Source organism: Leuresthes tenuis, unplaced genomic scaffold (genome assembly GCF_036924035.1).
Source record: "Leuresthes tenuis unplaced genomic scaffold, fLeuTen1.0.hap1 SCAF_12, whole genome shotgun sequence".
Classification (NCBI taxonomy): domain Eukaryota; kingdom Metazoa; phylum Chordata; class Actinopteri; order Atheriniformes; family Atherinopsidae; genus Leuresthes; species Leuresthes tenuis.
The window spans coordinates 32,864,928-32,884,159 of NW_027325366.1; the positions used below are offsets into that span (position 1 = coordinate 32,864,928).

A 19,232-nucleotide genomic window follows, 5' to 3' on the forward strand; every position below is an offset into this window, starting at 1 on the left:
TGCAGCCATAACTCAGACTAAGATGAAGCTCTGTCTGTTCAATGGTTTGAACTCAAATCAGAAGGAAAATGTGATCATTCACGAGCTGCAGCTGCACAGAAGAATTAAAAAAGATCAAAAACAGTTATTCAAATTTTGGGGGAAACATTTAGGAAAATATTCGCCCAGCGAGAGTTTCCACAGAGCAACTCATTTGCACTCGTTGTTTTCCGCTCGACACTCACCTTAAAAAAAGACTCATAGTATTCAAATAGTTTCTGAGGAACCCGTGTCAACAGATGTTCCAGATGTTTCTGAACGCCGGTGAGAAGAAGAAGGCAAACTTTTCTCCCTGCAGGTGTTTCTGTGTTCACAAGAAAAGTAAAATCCTGACTTTAGAGATGTTTCTTTTCACTGAGGGGATCATTTAAAACAGTTTACTGTAGAAGCATGTGAAGCAAACAAAGCGCTTATGTGGTGTTTTATTAAAACATTTCATCCTCTTCTCCACTCTTGGAACACTTATTCAGAACTTTCTCTTCTTATTCTGTTGTTTTAAGGGGTTTTCTGTGAAATTTCATTGATTTCAACCCATTTTTAATTGCGTTTCCTCGTCTTTCTTTGAGCTTTTTTCTTTTTTCTGCCACTGAAACAATGCTTTAACTTTGTGATGAGCTGGTTTATTGAAATGTCTAAACTTCAGCCTCAGCATTCCTGCAGAACCACTGCTGCTCAAAAACTGGCGTCTCTCTTTACCGACAAAACAGTCGTCATTTCCTGTGCTGCCACATAGATTTCCATGACAGCTCTGCAGGGCTATAAAGTTGAGTTTCACTGTTTTGCAGTATTTTCATGAACTTTACTCAGAGTGTGTGCGCGTCAGTCGCCTGTTTTAGTGCATTTGAAGCTTTGTGAGAAACCGTAGGATGTCCCTGACTCACTGTGTGATGGGATGGATGCTGTTGACAGTCCTCAGCCTCTGCCTGCCGGTGTGGAGTGGTGAGTACAGTCAGGCTCTTACTTTTGGTCCTTTTCGTGATCGTTTAGACTTCTGAGAGCAAGAAGTGATAATCGATCGAGCTTAAAGTCGGATACATTTAAAGCAGATGCTGCACGAGTCCGAACAGCTTCAGATAATGAACCTTTGGATTATATTTGGGTCCTGAAAGCCTCCAGTTTGAAGTCAGTTCTTTACATTTAGACTTAAAACCTGGTCTGATTAGTGTGTAACTAATATTTAAAGCTACATTTAAACTGTGAGCAGAAGATTCAAGCTTTCCATGTGAGTATAAATGAGTTCACATCTTTATAGACTGTAATCATAGACAAATATGTTTTAATGCTCAGAATGGATGCCGCTGGGCGTCTTAATGGCTGTTGGTGGAGAAACCATCAACTTTCCATGTTCACTGCAGGTTAATGAATCGAAGCATCGAATCAGTCGCAGACTGGATTAAAACCAGGTTTTATTCACTATCATTTGCAAACAAATGTTGGATGAAGTGATGCTGCTTTTATTGAAATGGTGAAGGGCCCAGACTTAAGCCCTGTGGCACCTCATCAATAACGTCAAGAGTTTAATCCAACAAAAGCTGACTTTAGCTGGTGAAGTTGTTCTATTTAAGATTTTTTTTACAGAAGCTGGTAGATAAAAAAGGCCTCCAGCTGCAAAATAACCAAAGACTTCTGCAAAGGACACTTTTTTTGGCAAACCGAGGACTGCACCAGGCTCATGGTTCGAACTGTCAAGGAACAGATTTCAGCAAAGGTTGATCTCTGGAGGAAGTGAAACCTTTATAAACGGGAGGATTTGGTGTCCTCTGCTGATTGATAACCCGATGAGCTGAATTTTATGATGTTTAAATGAGAGAAACTGAGTCAATATCTTTCATGAACTGTATCCAAGGAACATTGAGGTCATGTATGACTCGTTCAACATTTCGTCTTCAGGGATTTCACAGAGATTTGTTGTTATTTTGTCAAATTAAAAGACAATGAAGACAATATTAGTTTGGCTTCTTTGCAGCTTTGGTTCGGAGTCACCTGAACGCTGATGCTTCACTCTGCAGAGCTGCAGTCAAACCAGTGACTCTCTGCATGTGGGAGTTGGAAAGTGATGGATTAGTTGTGTGTGATTGATAATTCGTCCATTTTCCCTGCCAGCTGTGAGGGTGACGCAGCCGTACAGGGTGGTGAGCACCAACGGCACGGCACAGATCCAGTGTGTCATCCAGCCCCGACCTGCCTCCCACCAGGACCAGCCCTCTCACGGCAGGCGCCTGGCGTATCCCTACCCCATCCCGGAGGATTTTCGAGTGACTCTGATGAAAGGCCTCCACGGCAATCAGGAACTCTGCTCGTCCCTCCTGAACTTCACAGAGCAGACAGAGACACAGTGGGAGGGACAGGGAGAGGTGAGGGCTGTCCGCTGTGTTTCAGTTTAACATAACTGATGTTTATTTCATTCATTTATTTCCTTTACGCACCCAGGAAGGTCTCACCGAGACACAAGATTCCTTCAGAAAACTACATTTTAATGCAGACGATTTCAGATGCTAGTAAGATATGATGCAGAGAGACCAGATGAAACCAACAATTCTGGTTAAAAACCTTCGTAAAATAAAAACAGGCACCGTTCAAAGCAATTCTTAAAACATCTTTAATATGTGAAAAGAGGGGAGATGATGTTCTGGAGCTCAGGAAAGTGGGAGAAAACGGTTTAACCAGCTGGGAGACATTAAAAATAAGTATCATACTATAAACTATCATATCATAATTTAGCAGCACAAGCAGGTCATTTATCTGACGATAACTTTGCAATAAAAGCAACGTGCATTTTCCTCTCTGCTTTAGAAAAGGTGAGGCTGCAGAACACGGCGAATCAGGGATGGAGATGCAGCAAGAAAAGAGCGTTGAACTGTTTTCTTTGTTGCTGCGAAGGATGCATTTTATCGTCTTTAAAAGCTTTTTTAACATGAGAATTAAAAGTTAGATTATCATCAAGCCGAATGCATGGAGAGACTCATTCACCACCTCGTCCTGCTCTAGAGAAAACGGATGTTTTAAGAGGAGTGAAAGTCATGAAATTGGTCTCGGCTTCCTGTAAGAGCTCCATGGCTGGATTCAAAGAAGGCGTCACGGTTTACATGATTGTGTCATCAGCTTCCCTTTGGTTTGATTTGATTTACAACTCATTTATGATTTATAAAGCTGTGTCAGAGAGGCTGATGTATAGTTGAGTTCTTCAGGAGGGACTCAGCCAGTTTGGTGCTGTTTCTCTGAGGCCTTAACACAGTTTAATGTGAATAAATGCGATTAATCCCTGTAAGCCAGCAGTCCAGGCTGCTCAGTTTCACATGTTTTTATCCACCTTTGTGATAAACTGATGGCAGCTCGCCTTCAGAGCAGTCAGTGAAGCTCCCAGGCTCTGGGTGCTGCCCCTCAGCAGGTTTCAGGGTTTGTGTTTGTGACGTAGATCAGCCTTAAATGGAAAAATGTCTGTGCACCAGTCACAGTTAACATCTGAATATGATGCCATTCGGTTTGACAGTAACCTTCAGCAATGCATCTCAGAACTTGAGCAGATCTGTTTTAAAGGAACCATCCTGTACATTTTGATTTATTTACACCGTTGCAACAGCCTTTCCTCATGTTTTAACCAAAGAACTCAGCTGTCAGACTTTTAGCAAGAACCAAGAAAAGAGAGCACATTACTCCTGTTTAACCCTAATCAGTGGAAGATGCCTTCATCCCACAAACTGCTGTGAGCTGATGCATCCCTCAGGAGCTGCAGAAGCTTCTCTGCACTTCAACTCAATATTAAATCGCACTGAAATTAACAAAATAAAAGCTTATTTAACCGCTTCTACAGCATTTAACACCTGATCAGGCCTGAGGTTAAAGTCGAGCTGTTTAAACATCTAAACCTGCTTCCTTCTCGTTCTCTAAAACGGAAGGAAAATGTGGGTCAGGTCCTATTTTGATGCTGTAACGTGTTTCAGGTGCAGTGCTGGGCTCAGGTCAGAGATGGTGATGTGGAGGTGACGATCTCCGGGCTGAAAGCCACAGACACAGATATCTACCGCTGTGAGATCCAGGTCCTCTACCCACCGCCGTACCTGCGGTTCAGGGGCAACGGCACGCTCATTCATGTAGTAGGTGAGGAGCCCACGTGCGCACGCTTACACGCTCACATCCTTCAGCGCTCACATCCTTCAGTGCTCTTCATGCTCCTCGTTGGTCCACAGAGAGCTCTGACTGTCCTGCTCAGAGGGCGAAGGCCCGGCAGCGGGAGGACGAGGGGGAGGAGGACAGCGAGAGGACGGCGCCGGTCAGCGTTCCTGTGGTTGTTCTGGTGATCGGGATCATCTGCGTCCTCCTCATCATCATCTACTTCCAGGTCAGAGCTTCGTTATTTGACCTATTTTCTGCTTTCAGTTCTGCACCTTTAGGGGATTTAAAAAAATTTTTTTTTTACTCGATTCATCTCACGTTTGATCAAAAGGAAACAAGATTAACGACGTTTAGTAAAATAAAATAAAAAAGATAGTAAAAAAAAGATAGTAAAAAAAAAGATAGTAAAATAAATCATCAAATGGCAGCACAATGAAAACAAAATGTAAATGTAATTTATTTATAAAGCCCTTTACAACAATCCATTTCGGTACCAAAGTGCTTTACAGCAGATAATAAATAAAGAAAAGAATAAGTACAAAACAATAAAATAACAGTAAACGCAATAAAATACAGCAAAATTGAATAAGATAATATAAAAGTGTCACCATGCTACTGGGTATTAAAAGCCATCTGAAATAAGTAGGTTTTTAGCTTAGATTTAAAGAGGCGATTTAAAAAGGGTTAAGATAAGAGTTTCCAACCCAAACCGGAGCTGGTTCCACAAGGGAGGAAGCACAGAAAAGCCTGGACTCTCAGAACATTAGAAACTTAGAAACTGGAAGCTGAGCAGAGATGTGGAACCACTCAGTTTTCTGTCTGGATCAGAGGTTTTGTCCTCTGGAACTGACTCTGATTAGATGAGATAAAAAGGTTTTCAGCCTCACTTTGGGACATGATGCTCCTGATTTTGGAAAAAATGTGCAGAAGCCACAATGAAGAATTATCATAAGAATTAAAATACAATATTTAAGAGTAACTCCATGGTTAAACAGTGAATCTCTGAGGTTTTAGACAAGCCTGTGTCTTTCTCTGCTTTCCTCAGGTTGCATTGATGGAGACATTGATGTAAACTGTCACAATGTGAGGCTGAAAAAGACTCAAATACAGAAATAAAGGCAAACTTTGATCATTTCTGGACAGGAGAGACGGTGTAGGTACAAAACAAGCAGGACAGACACGGAAAATGCACTTAAATCTGCTGAAAAGTTGCAGAAAAGCTTTGATCAGGGGGCAGAGATTGAGTTTAATGTGGGTTAGTTTACATTTAAAAACTGAAACGTACCCTCAGCAGATTCCAGTATCGAACTCTTCAGCTCATTCTGGAGCTTCATGTCACGACTGTTTGTATCGCTGCTGATTATAAGAGGAGGATAAAGGAAATCAGGGCATCAAACAGGGACCGGCTGTGTTCAGGAGGTTCAACATCTGCATGACTGCCTGAAGAAGCCCTGCATGCACAGCAGTTATTGTGGTGCTTACTGAGGATGTCTCTGACCGTGCTCACACTCACGGTGCAACAAATCTCCGCCCACAAATCAAGGATCGTCCAATCATTTCAGTGATTTAAGTTTTAAAAAATGCAAACAGTTTAAAAACCATAAAAGGATAAATTTTGATGTTTGAATGAGCAGCAGGAGGCTGAAAAAGTAACTTAACTTTAACTGTGTGGAAGACACATGAACTGAATGAAATCTATCAGACACACAGGCCTGTGTTGTTATTTACCTGTTTTTATTTACCTGTGTTGTTATTCATCTGTGTTGTTATTTAGTTGTTATTTACCTGTGTTTTTATTTAGTTGTTATTTACCTGTGTTGTTATTTAGTTGTTATTTACCTGTGTTATTATTTAGTTGTTATTTAGTTGTTATTTACCTGTGTTGTTATTTAGTTGTTATTTACCTGTGTTATTGTTTAGTTGTTATTTAGTTGTTATTTACCTGTGTTGTTATTTAGTTGTTATTTACCTGTGTTGTTATTTAGTTGTTATTTACCTGTGTTGTTGTTTACCTGTGTTGTTGTTTAGTTGTTGTTTACCTGTGTTGTTGTTTACCTGTGTTGTTGTTTAGTTGTTATTTAGTTGTTATTTACCTGTGTTGTTATTTACCTGTTGTTATTTACCTGTGTTGTTATTTACCTGTGTTGTTATTTACCTGTTGTTATTTACCTGTGTTGTTATTTAGTTGTTATTTACCTGTGTTGTTATTTAGTTGTTATTTACCTGTGTTGTTATTTACCTGTTGTTATTTACCTGTGTTGTTATTTACCTGTGTTGTTATTTACCTGTTGTTATTTACCTGTGTTGTTATTTACCTGTTGTTATTTACCTGTGTTGTTATTTAGTTGTTATTTACCTGTGTTGTTATTTAGTTGTTATTTACCTGTTGTTATTTACCTGTTGTTATTTACCTGTTGTTATTTACCTGTTGTTATTTACCTGTGTTGTTATTTACCTGTTGTTATTTACCTGTGTTTATACACAGCAACAAGGAGACTAAAGCGTGCCACATGTGGTATTTTCTCTGTTTTATCTGCAGACTCTTCAGTGTGAACGAGGGAGGAGGGAGATGGTCAGGATGACTCTGCCTGTTGCTCATCATAAGATGGAAGCTGCATCATTTCCATATGAAAACATATAAAACTTTCAAACTGTGTCACTAGATTTGGGAGAGTGTGTGGATTATCTCCTCCGTTATGTGCTACATTTCCTTTTAACTTACAGACAGAAGAAGCTCCGCTGTCTGTGCATGTTGTACTTATTTAGTACAAAAACAACATTATATTTGGTAACACACATTGTGTTAAAGCTGTGGCTTTTATTGAGTTGTTCAGAGATCTGTGCTGAGGTGTGAAGGCTTGTGCTGCGAGTACAGTGTACAAACTACTGCCGAATCACGAGGAAAATGTGTGTGTTTGTGCGTTTTTAAGTCAGCAAATAATCATGTATTCATGTTGAATATTTCCTGATAATAAAGTTTCTTTATTGTAAAGTGTAACTTTTTTTAAAACGAGCCTAAATAATAAAAACTAAAATAAAAAATGCAGAAATACTGAATCCAGGTTGGGCAGGAACGCTGCAGGTGGAGGGAGAAGGTTAGGAGATATTTCCAGGAAAGGGGAATGATCCAAATTAGTTGGCTTGTCCTTATTGTGGTCCAGAGAGAATCCAAACGGGAGGGGAGGGAGCTGGCTGTGTTGCTTGGTTCTGAGTCAGCGGCGGGTTCGAGCAGGCAGGTAGGTGACAACAGGTGGAAGAGGGAGTCCAACAGGTGCGAGAAAACCAGAACACGGATAGTTAAAACGAAAGTTTAAATCTGATTTGCAGCTTGAACATAATCTAACTGCAGAGCTTTATAAAGCTTTTATAAAATACTGGGCTAATATCAGATGTTCCTGCTGATGTTATCATGGGTGAACAGCCTGGATTACTGTGATTAGCATCTGTATTAGCAGCTGTATTAATATCTGTAATAGCATCTCTATTAGCATCTGTATTAGCATCTGTATTAGCATCTCTATTAGCAGCTGTATTAGCATCTTTATTAGCATCTCTATTAGCATCTCTATTAGCATCTGTATTAGTATCTCTATTAGCATCTCTATTATCATCTGTATTAGCATCTGTATTAGCATCTCTATTAGCAGCTGTATTAGCATCTTTATTAGCAGCTGTATTAGCATCTTTATTAGCATCTCTATTAGCATCTGTATTATCATCTGTATTAGCATCTCTATTAGCAGCTGTATTAGCATCTTTATTAGCATCTCTATTAGCATCTCTATTAGCATCTGTATTAGTATCTCTATTAGCATCTCTATTAGCATCTGTATTAGTATCTCTATTAGCATCTCTATTAGCATCTCTATTAGCAGCTGTATTAGCATCTTTATTAGCATCTCTATTAGCATCTCTATTAGCATCTGTATTAGTATCTCTATTAGCATCTCTATTAGCATCTGTATTTACAGTTTCATGTCAGACTGGCTCCTGTCGAAAAGCTCTAACTGATCCTGAGAATTATGGCCCAGCGTAAAGATTTCGGTTTTTCTGTGTGAACGAAGTTCAGCCAGAAATCAACACGTTTCACTCAGTTTAATGTCAGTGTTAGCACTCATTTGTTTGTATGACATGTTAGCATGGACAGGAATTATGACCACCAGGGGGGCAGTTCTTCCACTGACCTCTTAGATTTACTTAAATATTCTAGTTTTACTGTGTAAAACTCTTTATCCACCCCACATGTCTTTATTTATTTCCCAGTAAACAGGAAATAGGTGCAGAATATAGATGTAACCACACTTTTGTCTGAGCACCTTCTATGGCTGCTGAGGAAAATGGTTTCTGGGTTTATTTGCAGATTCTGACTTGGTGCTGCTTGTAAAGCTGTGATGGCGGCTGGTGGAGCTCCAGCTCATAACGAATGTTTCACCCCACAGGTCGTCTACACCTGACACAGCGGCAGGTTGATGTCAGCCACACTCGATGGCCTGAATGTGCTGAAGGGACAGAAACGCACAGAACAGGAAGGCTGTTAAATCTGTAAGCAGGATTTGGTCCATCAGAGGTTAGACGGTAATCTGCAGCCTGTTTGACATGAAAACCACAATCAGCTTCAGGCGTAACTCACATAACTTCTGATCTGTTTTTCAGCTGATGGAACTGTTTGATCAGCTGTTCCCGGTGTGACTTTCAGACTGTTTGGCTCACATTGTGCTTTGTTTAAACCAGCAGACACTCAACCAGCCTCGTCTCCATCAGAATGCCTCGTCACACCTTATCTGTAAGGATAAGATCATTAAAAGAGAAAAACGCCGACTGTGTGTCACCCACACATGAATCCAGAGAAAATAAAGGTTTTCTTAGAAAGCTGGAACAAAGGATCATTCGATGATGACAAAGAAAAGAACTGAAACCAATGATGGACCGGAGGGTCGCTCTGTGGCAGGATGTGAAGGTAAACAAGACAAAAGGAGCATTTTCCCATCCGAGAAGAAGAGATTTTGGACTTAAACACACCTGGATGCTGGAGATGCAACACCGAGAAAAGAGTCATGGCTTGTAGTGACGGAGGACCCAAACAGTCCAAAGCCGTGAGGAGTGAGAGAACAAGAGAAAGGATTCATACCTGCAGCATCGCAGGGCAGAAAAGTCCAAATGAAAACCAAAAGCAAACAGACTCCAGACATAAATCCAAACACACAGGCTGACAAACCAACTTAGAGGTGCATTAGCACCATCATTATGCAGGAAAAAATGAGAAAAACCAAGATTATGATCACTAAATCAGTCATTTTAGAAGCTTTATAACATAATATCTGCCTTCTGAAGGCTTCTCTCTGTGTTATACCTGCAGGAAGTTGGTGCTCGATCCATAGTTTTTAGCTGCAGTTTGACCTGAGACCTGTTGGATATCTGTTATACAGATAAACCAGTGGCTGTTCAGTGTTGGAATGTAACATTCAGCCCTTATTTCTGCATGTTTGTTCAGTTTAATATATCAACCTGTTTATTTCCCTCCACAGCACAGCAACTATCTCTGCTAACAGGAACAGAAACATGAGGATCTGGTAAAGACCAAAGGAAACCAAGAGGAATAGAGACTGATGAAGTGTTTTAAGTTCACTTTGCTCTTGTTTTCCAACCCTGCTTCCTGAAGCCAAACTGGGGCCTGATAACTGAAGGCTCTGCCTCCCATTCTGCTTTTAGGGGCCTGATAACTGAAGGCTCTGCCTCCCATTCTGCTTTTAGGGGCCTGATAACTGAAGGCTCTGCCTCCCATTCTGCTTTTAGGGGCCTGATAACTGAAGGCTCTGCTTCCCATTCTGCTTTTAGGGGCCTGATAACTGAAGGCTCTGCCTCCCATTCTGCTTTTAGGGGCCTGATAACTGAAGGCTCTGCCTCCCATTCTGCTTTTAGGGGCCTGATAACTGAAGGCTCTGCCTCCCATTCTGCTTTTAGGGGCCTGATAACTGAAGGCTCTGCCTCCCATTCTGCTTTTAGGGGCCTGATAACTGAAGGCTCTGCCTCCCATTCTGCTTTTAGGGGCCTGATAACTGAAGGCTCTGCCTCCCATTCTGCTTTTAGGGGCCTGATAACTGAAGGCTCTGCCTCCCATTCTGCTTTTAGGGGCCTGATAACTGAAGGCTCTGCCTCCCATTCTGCTTTTAGGGGCATGATAACTGAAGGCTCTGCCTCCCATTCTGCTTTTAGGGGCCTGATAACTGAAGGCTCTGCCTCCCATTCTGCTTTTAGAAACTCTGGGAACCACAAGGAAACCTGCAGCCTGAGAGCAAAATATCCAACTGTGAGATCTTTAAGATGTGATGGAGCTCGGTCATTAAGAGCTTTATATGTGAGGAGAAGAACCTTAAATTCTATTCTGAATCTAACAGGGAGCCAATGAAGAGAAGCTAAAGCTGGAGAAACATGATCTCTGCTGTTAGATCTCATCAGAACTCTGGCTGCAGGGTTTTGGATCAGCTGGAGGCTTTTCAGGGAGTTTGTGGGACAGAACAATAATAAAGAATTACAGTAGTTCAGTCCTGAAGGAACAGATGCACTGATGGAGCAGTTTCTCTGCATCACCCTGAGACAGGATGTTCCTAATTTTAACAATAAGAACCCACTGATTCATCTCTGATAGTGAAAAATAGATCACTTCCTGTTGTCTTTTGCCTGCAAAGAAGTGGACGCTCCTGTTAAACAGCCAGTAAACACTTCTTTACCCTGTAAATCTTTCTTTGACTCTAGAATCAAACTACAGATTTGTTTCTAGCTTCTATACACAGTGAAGCTGCTCAGAAGACCCTGGAAACCATCCCTTGTGCCCTTGTTTAATAAAGATTCAAACTAATGAATCAATTACAGACTTAACTTTTAATTAAATTAAACTGTTTTCTTCTGAGATGTTTAATGAGATCAGCAGGATTTATACGCACAACTTTAAAGTTACGAAGAGCAGCTGGACTGAAACGAGACATTTCACTTCTAAACCAGATGGTGGGCGTTACAGTAACTAATACTGGTTTAATTAGTTTATCGGTTATATGCTGATTAATATTTGTATTGATTGCTGTGCGTGGTTCAGTCAGACCTCCATGAAAAAACAAAAGAAAGAAAAGAAGTGTTTTGTTGCCAAAGAAAAGAGAAAAATAGAAGAAAACCACACCATTGTTTTCTACTGAAAAAGCCTAAATTTGCTTTAATCTTTGAGATAAGATAAAGAGAAAAGACTCCAGACGGACCAATCAGAGAGCAGAATTCAGGCTGCTGATGGTGACATTATCTGTGGTTTCTACTTGTTTTAGGCATGCAAACGTTGAGCTGAGGCCCAAACAGTGAAAAACAGGATGTGGAGTGATACTGCTGACTGTAGCAGAGTCGGTGATAGAGATCATGGGCAGTTACACGCAGGTGCAAGGAGCAAATCTACTGTTTTTCACCCAGGTTTGGGTCTCATGGTTTAATTATTCATGTCTGAGAGCTCGATTACAAACACAAGCTCCATAAGCTTTGAATAATTATCATTATTTGACAGATTAATGTGAACGTAGCTGTGAAACATCAGAGTCTGCAAGAAGAAGCTCAGACACCGAAGCTTTAAAACAAGCTCCATCATACTGAAAAACCTACGAGTCCGTGACTCAAAAGTCCTGATCCAGCCCTCATTTCTTTATATATTTATATTAAAGCAGGAGATATTTGCAGAGATTCACTGAAACATGGATATAAACCCAGAATCTGAGGCAGAAACAGAGTTTTTTCTCAGTTCTCAGCAGCTTTAAAGTGAATCTCTGGTCTGAGCTCCTTTATTCTCCAACACAGCCTGAACCCTCTGAGACAAGCTTTCTGTCATTTCTTTAAGGAGTCTTCAGGAATAGTTCTCCAGGCTTCTTGAAGGACATCCCAAAGCTCTTCTTTGGATGTTTCTAAACACCGTAAAAAGCAAACTTATGTGTGTGGAAAATAAATCAAACTAAATCCTGGCTCTGCCTCAAACAGCCAGCTGACACCAACAGCTCGGTTCTTCATAAAGCTGCAGCCGTGCACGCTAACCGCTGGGTTTACACCAACGCCGTGACCCGTTGGGCGTTAGAACGGGTCTGAGAACAGAACCGCTGGGTTTACACCAACGCCGCGACCCGTTGGGCGTTAGAACGGGTCTGAGGGCAGAACCGCTGGGTTTACACCAACGCCGCGACCCGTTGGGCGTTAGAACGGGTCTGAGGGCAGAACCGCTGGGTTTACACCAACGTCGCGACCCATTGGGTGTTAGAACGGGTCTGAGGGCAGAACCGCTGGGTTTACACCAACGCCGCGACCCGTTGGGCGTTAGAACGGGTCTGAGGGCAGAACCGCTGGGTTTACACCAACGCCGCGACCCGTTGGGCGTTAGAACGGGTCTGAGGGCAGAACCGCTGGGTTTACACCAACGCCGCGACCCGTTGGGTGTTAGAACGGGTCTGAGGGCAGAACCGCTGGGTTTACACCAACACCGCGACCCGTTGGGCGTTAGAACGGGTCTGAGGGCAGAACCGCTGGGTTTACACCAACACCGCGACCCGTTGGGTGTTAGAACGGGTCTGAGGGCAGAACCGCTGGGTTTACACCAACGCCGCGACCCGTTGGGCGTTAGAACGGGTCTGAGGGCAGAACCGCTGGGTTTACACCAACGCCGCGACCCGTTGGGCGTTAGAACGGGTCTGAGGGCAGAACCGCTGGGTTTACACCAACGCCGCGACCCGTTGGGCGTTAGAACGGGTCTGAGGGCAGAACCGCTGGGTTTACACCAACGCCGCGACCCGTTGGGCGTTAGAACGGGTCTGAGGGCAGAACCGCTGGGTTTACACCAACGCCGCGACCCGTTGGGTGTTAGAACGGGTCTGAGGGCAGAACCGCTGGGTTTACACCAACGCCGCGACCCGTTGGGCGTTAGAACGGGTCTGAGGGCAGAACCGCTGGGTTTACACCAACGCCGCGACCCGTTGGGTGTTAGAACGGGTCTGAGGGCAGAACCGCTGGGTTTACACCAACACCGCGACCCGTTGGGCGTTAGAACGGGTCTGAGGGCAGAACCGCTGGGTTTACACCAACACCGCGACCCGTTGGGCGTTAGAACGGGTCTGAGGGCAGAACCGCTGGGTTTACACCAACACCGCGACCCGTTGGGCGTTAGAACGGGTCTGAGGGCAGAACCGCTGGGTTTACACCATGCATTTCATCCCATATTCATCCACATTATGGGTTCAGCTGCTGTTAAATGCTTTTTAGTTTCTTATCTTACTTGCATAAAATCACTAAAAGCAGCAAAAAAAGATCTGATTAAAGACTTTAAATCAAACTGAAGCCCAGGCTGGGAAAGCACCGTCAGCACAAGAGCTTTTTAACGTTTCCTTCAATCTGCCAAAAATATCCAGGCTCTTTGATCAGAGGAAATGGTTGAATTCAGCGTTTAAATGTGTCAAAGGCGGAAATGGGACGGTGACGCAGTGATGTTACCAGAGCCAAACCTCACAGAATGAAACGTGAAACAGGTGAGATGGTTTCTGAACGTCAGTTTCTGTCACTGAAACCTTTCTGGGTGAAAGACACGGAGGTCCTGAGTCAGTGGTTCCACTCAACCTGTTGCAGAACATCTGTCCACACACTAACCGGGGGTTAGAAACCGTAAAGGTCCAACTGACACGATGGAAAGCATGAACAGTAAATGACGTTTCTGCTAATTATGTCTAATTATTTTAACAGTTCTGTGCAGTCCTGCACAAAAGTCCTGATCCAGCCCTCATTTCTTTATAAATTTACAGAAAACAAGGAAGCAGCTGCAGAGATTCACTGAAACATGTTAAACATGAACATAAACCCAGAATCTGAGGCAGAAACAGAGTTTTTTATCAGTTCTCAGCAGCTTTAAAGTGAATCTCTGGTCTGAGCTCCTTTATTCTCCAACACAGCCTGAACCCTCTGAGACAAGCTTTCTGTCATTTCTTTAAGGAGTCTTCAGGAATAGTTCTCCAGGCTTCTTGAAGGACATCCCAAAGCTCTTCTTTGGATGTCGGCTGCCTTTTGTTCCGTTCTCTGTCAGATGATCCCACACTGCTTCAATAATGTTGAGGTCCGGGCTCTGGGGAGGATTCATCCCTCCATAAGACCTGTTGCCACTGATTTTCAGTCCACTTCTTGTGTCATTTGGCACAGCTCAGCCTTTTCTCCCTGTTTCCCTTCCTTAAGAACGGCTTCTTGACAGCCACCCTTCCATGGAGCCCATTTCTGATGAGGCTTGGGCCAACAGTAGATGGATCAGCTGAAGGTCCAGATGCATCTCTCAGGTCCTGTCAGGTCACAGCTGGATTTTTTCCTCTTTCTTAAGGACATCACTTTCAGATCCTGTTCATCTGCTGGAGATAGTTTTTTAGGCCTGACACTTCTTCTTTTGTCCTCCACTTGTCCAGTTTCCTCAAATGTTTTAAGGACACACTGCACACCATGCTGAGATATGCCAAGTTTTCAGCTAATAGCTCTTTGGGAATCACCTTGTTGCTGCAGAAATCCTATTTTCTGTCTGTCAAACTGTGTTTTCTTTGCTGTTTTTCATAGATGCAGCTAAAGAAATGGGAACAAATGATGTGTCTTTGTGACAGGCTGCTGGTAACAAAGAGCCTAAAGATCCAGTTTAAAATGGCTTCTTTGCTAAGTTGTCTGTTCTGTGTCGACACAACACTGGTTCATCCCTTGAGTTAGGATGAGTGCTTTACAGAAAACACTAAACTCACAGCCAGTGTGGGATAATCAAAGCGATGATCGAGGTCAGACTGCTGAAGCTGCTCAGACTCACCAAAAGGGGACCATCTGATGGATGAAAACATAATTTCATCATTCAGCATTTTCTGGTCCTCACCAGGTCATAAAATCAGTTAAATTCTCTATAGTTTTGCTTAAAAAAACACACACAAGTTGATTAATTCTCACCAAAAGTCTCTTACGTTGCTTGACAGTAATACAAGTTTTCCACAATTACTGGCATCCAGGAAGTGGCGTCTTTAAAGTCCGCGTTGATTCGCTCATCAGAAAGAGAAGAAAGATGAGTAACAGAGGAAAGACACCACCCACAGAAACCAAGGAAACCAAAACAGCTCGACGGCTCACAGTTTGTTTAAATCAGCAACAAGGCCAGCCTCAGAGTTTCCACTTTCCTGTTGTGTGAGGAGCTCATGCTGCCCGTCATGCTGCAGCTTCTTTGAACCTTTTCAGGTTTTCAGCTCATTTTCTAACCCAAAGAGCCGAGGAGAAACAGCTGAGATGGCGTTTTACATCCTCAACGTCTTCATCGTCTCCACAGTTTGTCAGAGCTTCATCCTCCAGCTGAGCTGTGGTAGGACCGCTTCTCCTGACCGTCTTCAAACATTCTGACATTCACTTTTCACTAAAAGTCCTTCACTGCTGAAACCTCCGTGTCTTCTGGCTGCAGCTCAGTCGGTTTTTAAAGTGATCCAACCGCCTCATCAGACTGTGAACCTGGACCAGTCGGCCTCCATCAGCTGCGAACACACCTCCCAGCACGGCGTGGTCAGAGATGTTCGCCTTTACGCCGTTTCACAGTGAGTATCCTGGGGATGATGTGGTTCGTCCTGATAAGCAGGTAGAAGATTGATCTGCTGCTCTGATGAAGGAGGTTTTATGAACTGAGAAAAGAAATCATTCAGAACCTCTAAAGCTAACTTAAATAAACCAGGTTCACTTTTCCAGGTGCAGAAAATATCTTCCGTTAAGTTTCCTAATGTGAAAAAGTCCAGATCGATATCTATCCGAGTGTAAAACTTTAACTTAAAGTTAGTCTCTTTCATGGATTAATTCTTTATTATAAAACGCATATAAACAAAATGACAGAAGAGCATCCACCAAACATGAAGTATGAACCGAAGAACCTGCTTTCAGTCTATTTAGGACTAAGGTTATGTCTTTCTTTAGCATTTAAAATGCATTTAAAGGACGCTTTCACTCTATTTAGGACTAAGGTTATGTCTTTCTTTAGCATTTAAAATGCATTTAAAGGACGCTTTCAGTCTATTTAGGACTAAGGTTATGTCTTTCTTTAGCATTTAAAATGCATTTAAAGGACGCTTTCACTCTATTTAGGACTAAGGTTATGTCTTTCTTTAGCATTTAAAATGCATTTAAAGGACGCTTTCAGTCTATTTAGGACTAAGGTCTTTCTTTAGCATTTAAAAAAAGATGCATTTAAAGGACGCTTTCAGTCTATTTAGGACTAAGGTTATGTCTTTCTTTAGCATTTAAAATGCATTTAAAGGACGCTTTCACTCTATTTAGGACTAAGGTTATGTCTTTCTTTAGCATTTAAAAAAAGATGCATTTAAAGGATGCTTTCACTCTATTTAGGACTAAGGTTATGTCTTTCTTTAGCATTTAAAATGCATTTAAAGGACGCTTTCACTCTATTTAGGACTAAGGTCTTTCTTTAGCATTTAAAATGCATTTAAAGGACGCTTTCAGTCTATTTAGGACTAAGGTCTTTCTTTAGCATTTAAAAAAAGATGCATTTAAAGGACGCTTTCAGTCTATTTAGGACTAAGGTTATGTCTTTCTTTAGCATTTAAAATGCATTTAAAGGACGCTTTCACTCTATTTAGGACTAAGGTCTTTCTTTAGCATTTAAAAAAAGATGCATTTAAAGGATGCTTTCACTCTATTTAGGACTAAGGTTATGTCTTTCTTTAGCATTAAAAAAAGATGCATTTAAAGGACGCTTTCACTCTATTTAGGACTAAGGTTATGTCTTTCTTTAGCATTTAAAATGCATTTAAAGGACGCTTTTGTTCATCTGAACCAAGCTTCCTGTGTTGGATTAATCTGGGTCAATCTAACAAATTAAACCTCTGTGGGAGTTCCTGGTCCATGTAATCCAGCTGAATTCACTGCTCAGACGCTGTTTTTAGCTACTTTAACGGTGATTCTGTGGTAATAAAATCAGGATTTTATTAGAGCAGAGCGACAGTCTGGAAACGCTTTAACACGTAGCCTTAATGGGCTGATTTCAGTACCAGTTTCTGACTAAAGAAACAGAAAAATATGTGAATGAGAGCAGCTTTATGCTGGATTAATAAAGACTTTACTGTTTTTACTGCAGAAAGATGCAGAAAGATGGAAGTTTGTTTCCATGCAGGACGGATTCAGACCCAGCTGCATAATCAGGGTGCGTTAGTTTGACTTTAAGTTGGACAGACATGTTTCTTTTGGTCAGACTAACACAATAATCCAGTTGTGTCATTTAAATGTGCTTATTTTAACATTTTAAATGTCCGGTTTTAGTTGGAGGAGCATTAATTCTATATTTTCTGTCTTATTGAGTGTCCCGCACCCTCCATCCTGGTCACAAAGAAGCAGTTTCTCCTCTGCTTCCCATTAAATTCGTGCCGTAAACATGAATTCAGTCTGAGTTTGTTCACATGCAAAGTCCAGTTTGATTGTTTGAGCAGCATTTTATTCATTCATGTAAAGAAACATAGTCCAGTTTAATCTGCTATCCTGGGACGGGGGTGTCTCTTCCAGGTCTTTTCCAGGTCTTTTCCAGGTCTCTTCCAGGTCTTTTCCAGGTCTTTTCCAGTAGTTTATTGAGGCTGCTCCTCCACTGGGACGGGACAGCTGATTGAAAGCCTGTCTCCTTGTATTGATCTCTGCTCACTTCTTGGCCCGTTCTGTTATGAAGCAGATAACCTGTTTATTCTGGTTCTTCTGGGTTAACTTTGGGTTTAATCATATAATCATGGCAGCTCATACCGAAAACTAAACTTAACTAGATAAACACATACAAATGAGCTTATTTCTGGCCTATCAGTACTCGATGTTAATGAATGAGTGTTGATCAAATGTTTTGTTTAACGTCGATGAAAATCAGAGCGATTTAATCTCAGAGGAGGAAACTGAGACTCATTAAAGCTCGTTAGATTTCCATCACATCCCATCAGGATCAAGACTTTTTGTTGTCATGGAGATACAGGAAATACACAAAAATTTCTCCTCCGCATTTAACCCGTCCCGGTTGGTATCTGCATGGAGACAGGTGCCGTGCACGGAGCTGGAGGCAGCCAATCACAGCGCCCGGGGAGCATGGGGGTACAGTGCCTTGCTCAAGGGCACATCGGCCGTGACAAGGAGGGGAACTGACACCCCTCCAGCTGTCGGTTTCACCGATCTATGAGCGGAGAGAGTGGGAATCGAACCGCCAACCTTACGGTTATCGGACGACTCACTTTCACCACGACTTTTTAGAAATAGCTTGAAATGCTCAGAGCTTTAGAAAACCAGCAGACTGTGAATGACCAAAGAAATCCCTGGTTTCCCCTCTTCATATTCATTTAAAATAAATGCACATCTTATTTCTGAACTCCTTCTGGTTCAGGCGGAGCTGTGCTATCAGCCGGCATTATTTCTTTAAGTTCCTTTCTTTATCTTATTCACTAACTGGTCACCTGGTGCTGCGTCCGACCCTTTCAGGAGTCAGAAAACCCGGTTTTAAAAGCAGATGAACCAAAAGATGCATCACTATGGCAAAACATTCTATCATTTAACAGCTACGACTATCCAGGATGAACAACAACGTCTTTCTGACTAGTTTTATTACATTTTGAAGAGCTGGATTCCTGATCCTGCAGCTAAACACAATCTGCTGTACAAACAAATGAAAACATTTAAAACAATTAAAAAAAGATTATTTTTACACATTTTTCACAGAGACAGACCCATCGTTCTCCTCAAATTCAAATGATTGACTGTTGAATTACGCAATTAAAAAAAAAACTACTAAATTTCTGAGTTTTAAGATCACGATCAGTTACATTAACTCATATTTTTGATTCAATATCAGGAATCCGAGAATAAGCTTCTTTTCATACGTTCTGCATGATTTGGGATTTTATGTATAAAATGAATTCCTCTGTAACGCAACGGCTGAGGTACAACTGAATTACAGATATCAACAACTACTTTCTTGCACAAATGACGTCATTTTGCCATTAATGTGTCTTTGTTTTACAGATATCTACAGTTCAGTTGCAGATATCCGC

General features: G+C 41.9%; 1 protein-coding gene across 1 annotated transcript; it reads left to right on the forward strand.

The window, feature by feature from the left end:
* The first annotated feature begins 886 nt into the window (after positions 1 to 886).
* cd28 (CD28 molecule) lies at positions 887 to 7,078 on the forward strand. The gene is made up of 5 exons (XM_072397765.1): positions 887 to 978; positions 2,143 to 2,393; positions 3,981 to 4,137; positions 4,227 to 4,378; positions 6,692 to 7,078. The coding sequence occupies exons 1-5, from the start codon at positions 906 to 908 to the stop codon at positions 6,791 to 6,793; spliced, it is 735 nt and encodes a 244-aa protein (XP_072253866.1). The 5' UTR covers positions 887 to 905; the 3' UTR covers positions 6,794 to 7,078.
* The last annotated feature ends 12,154 nt before the right edge of the window (positions 7,079 to 19,232 follow it).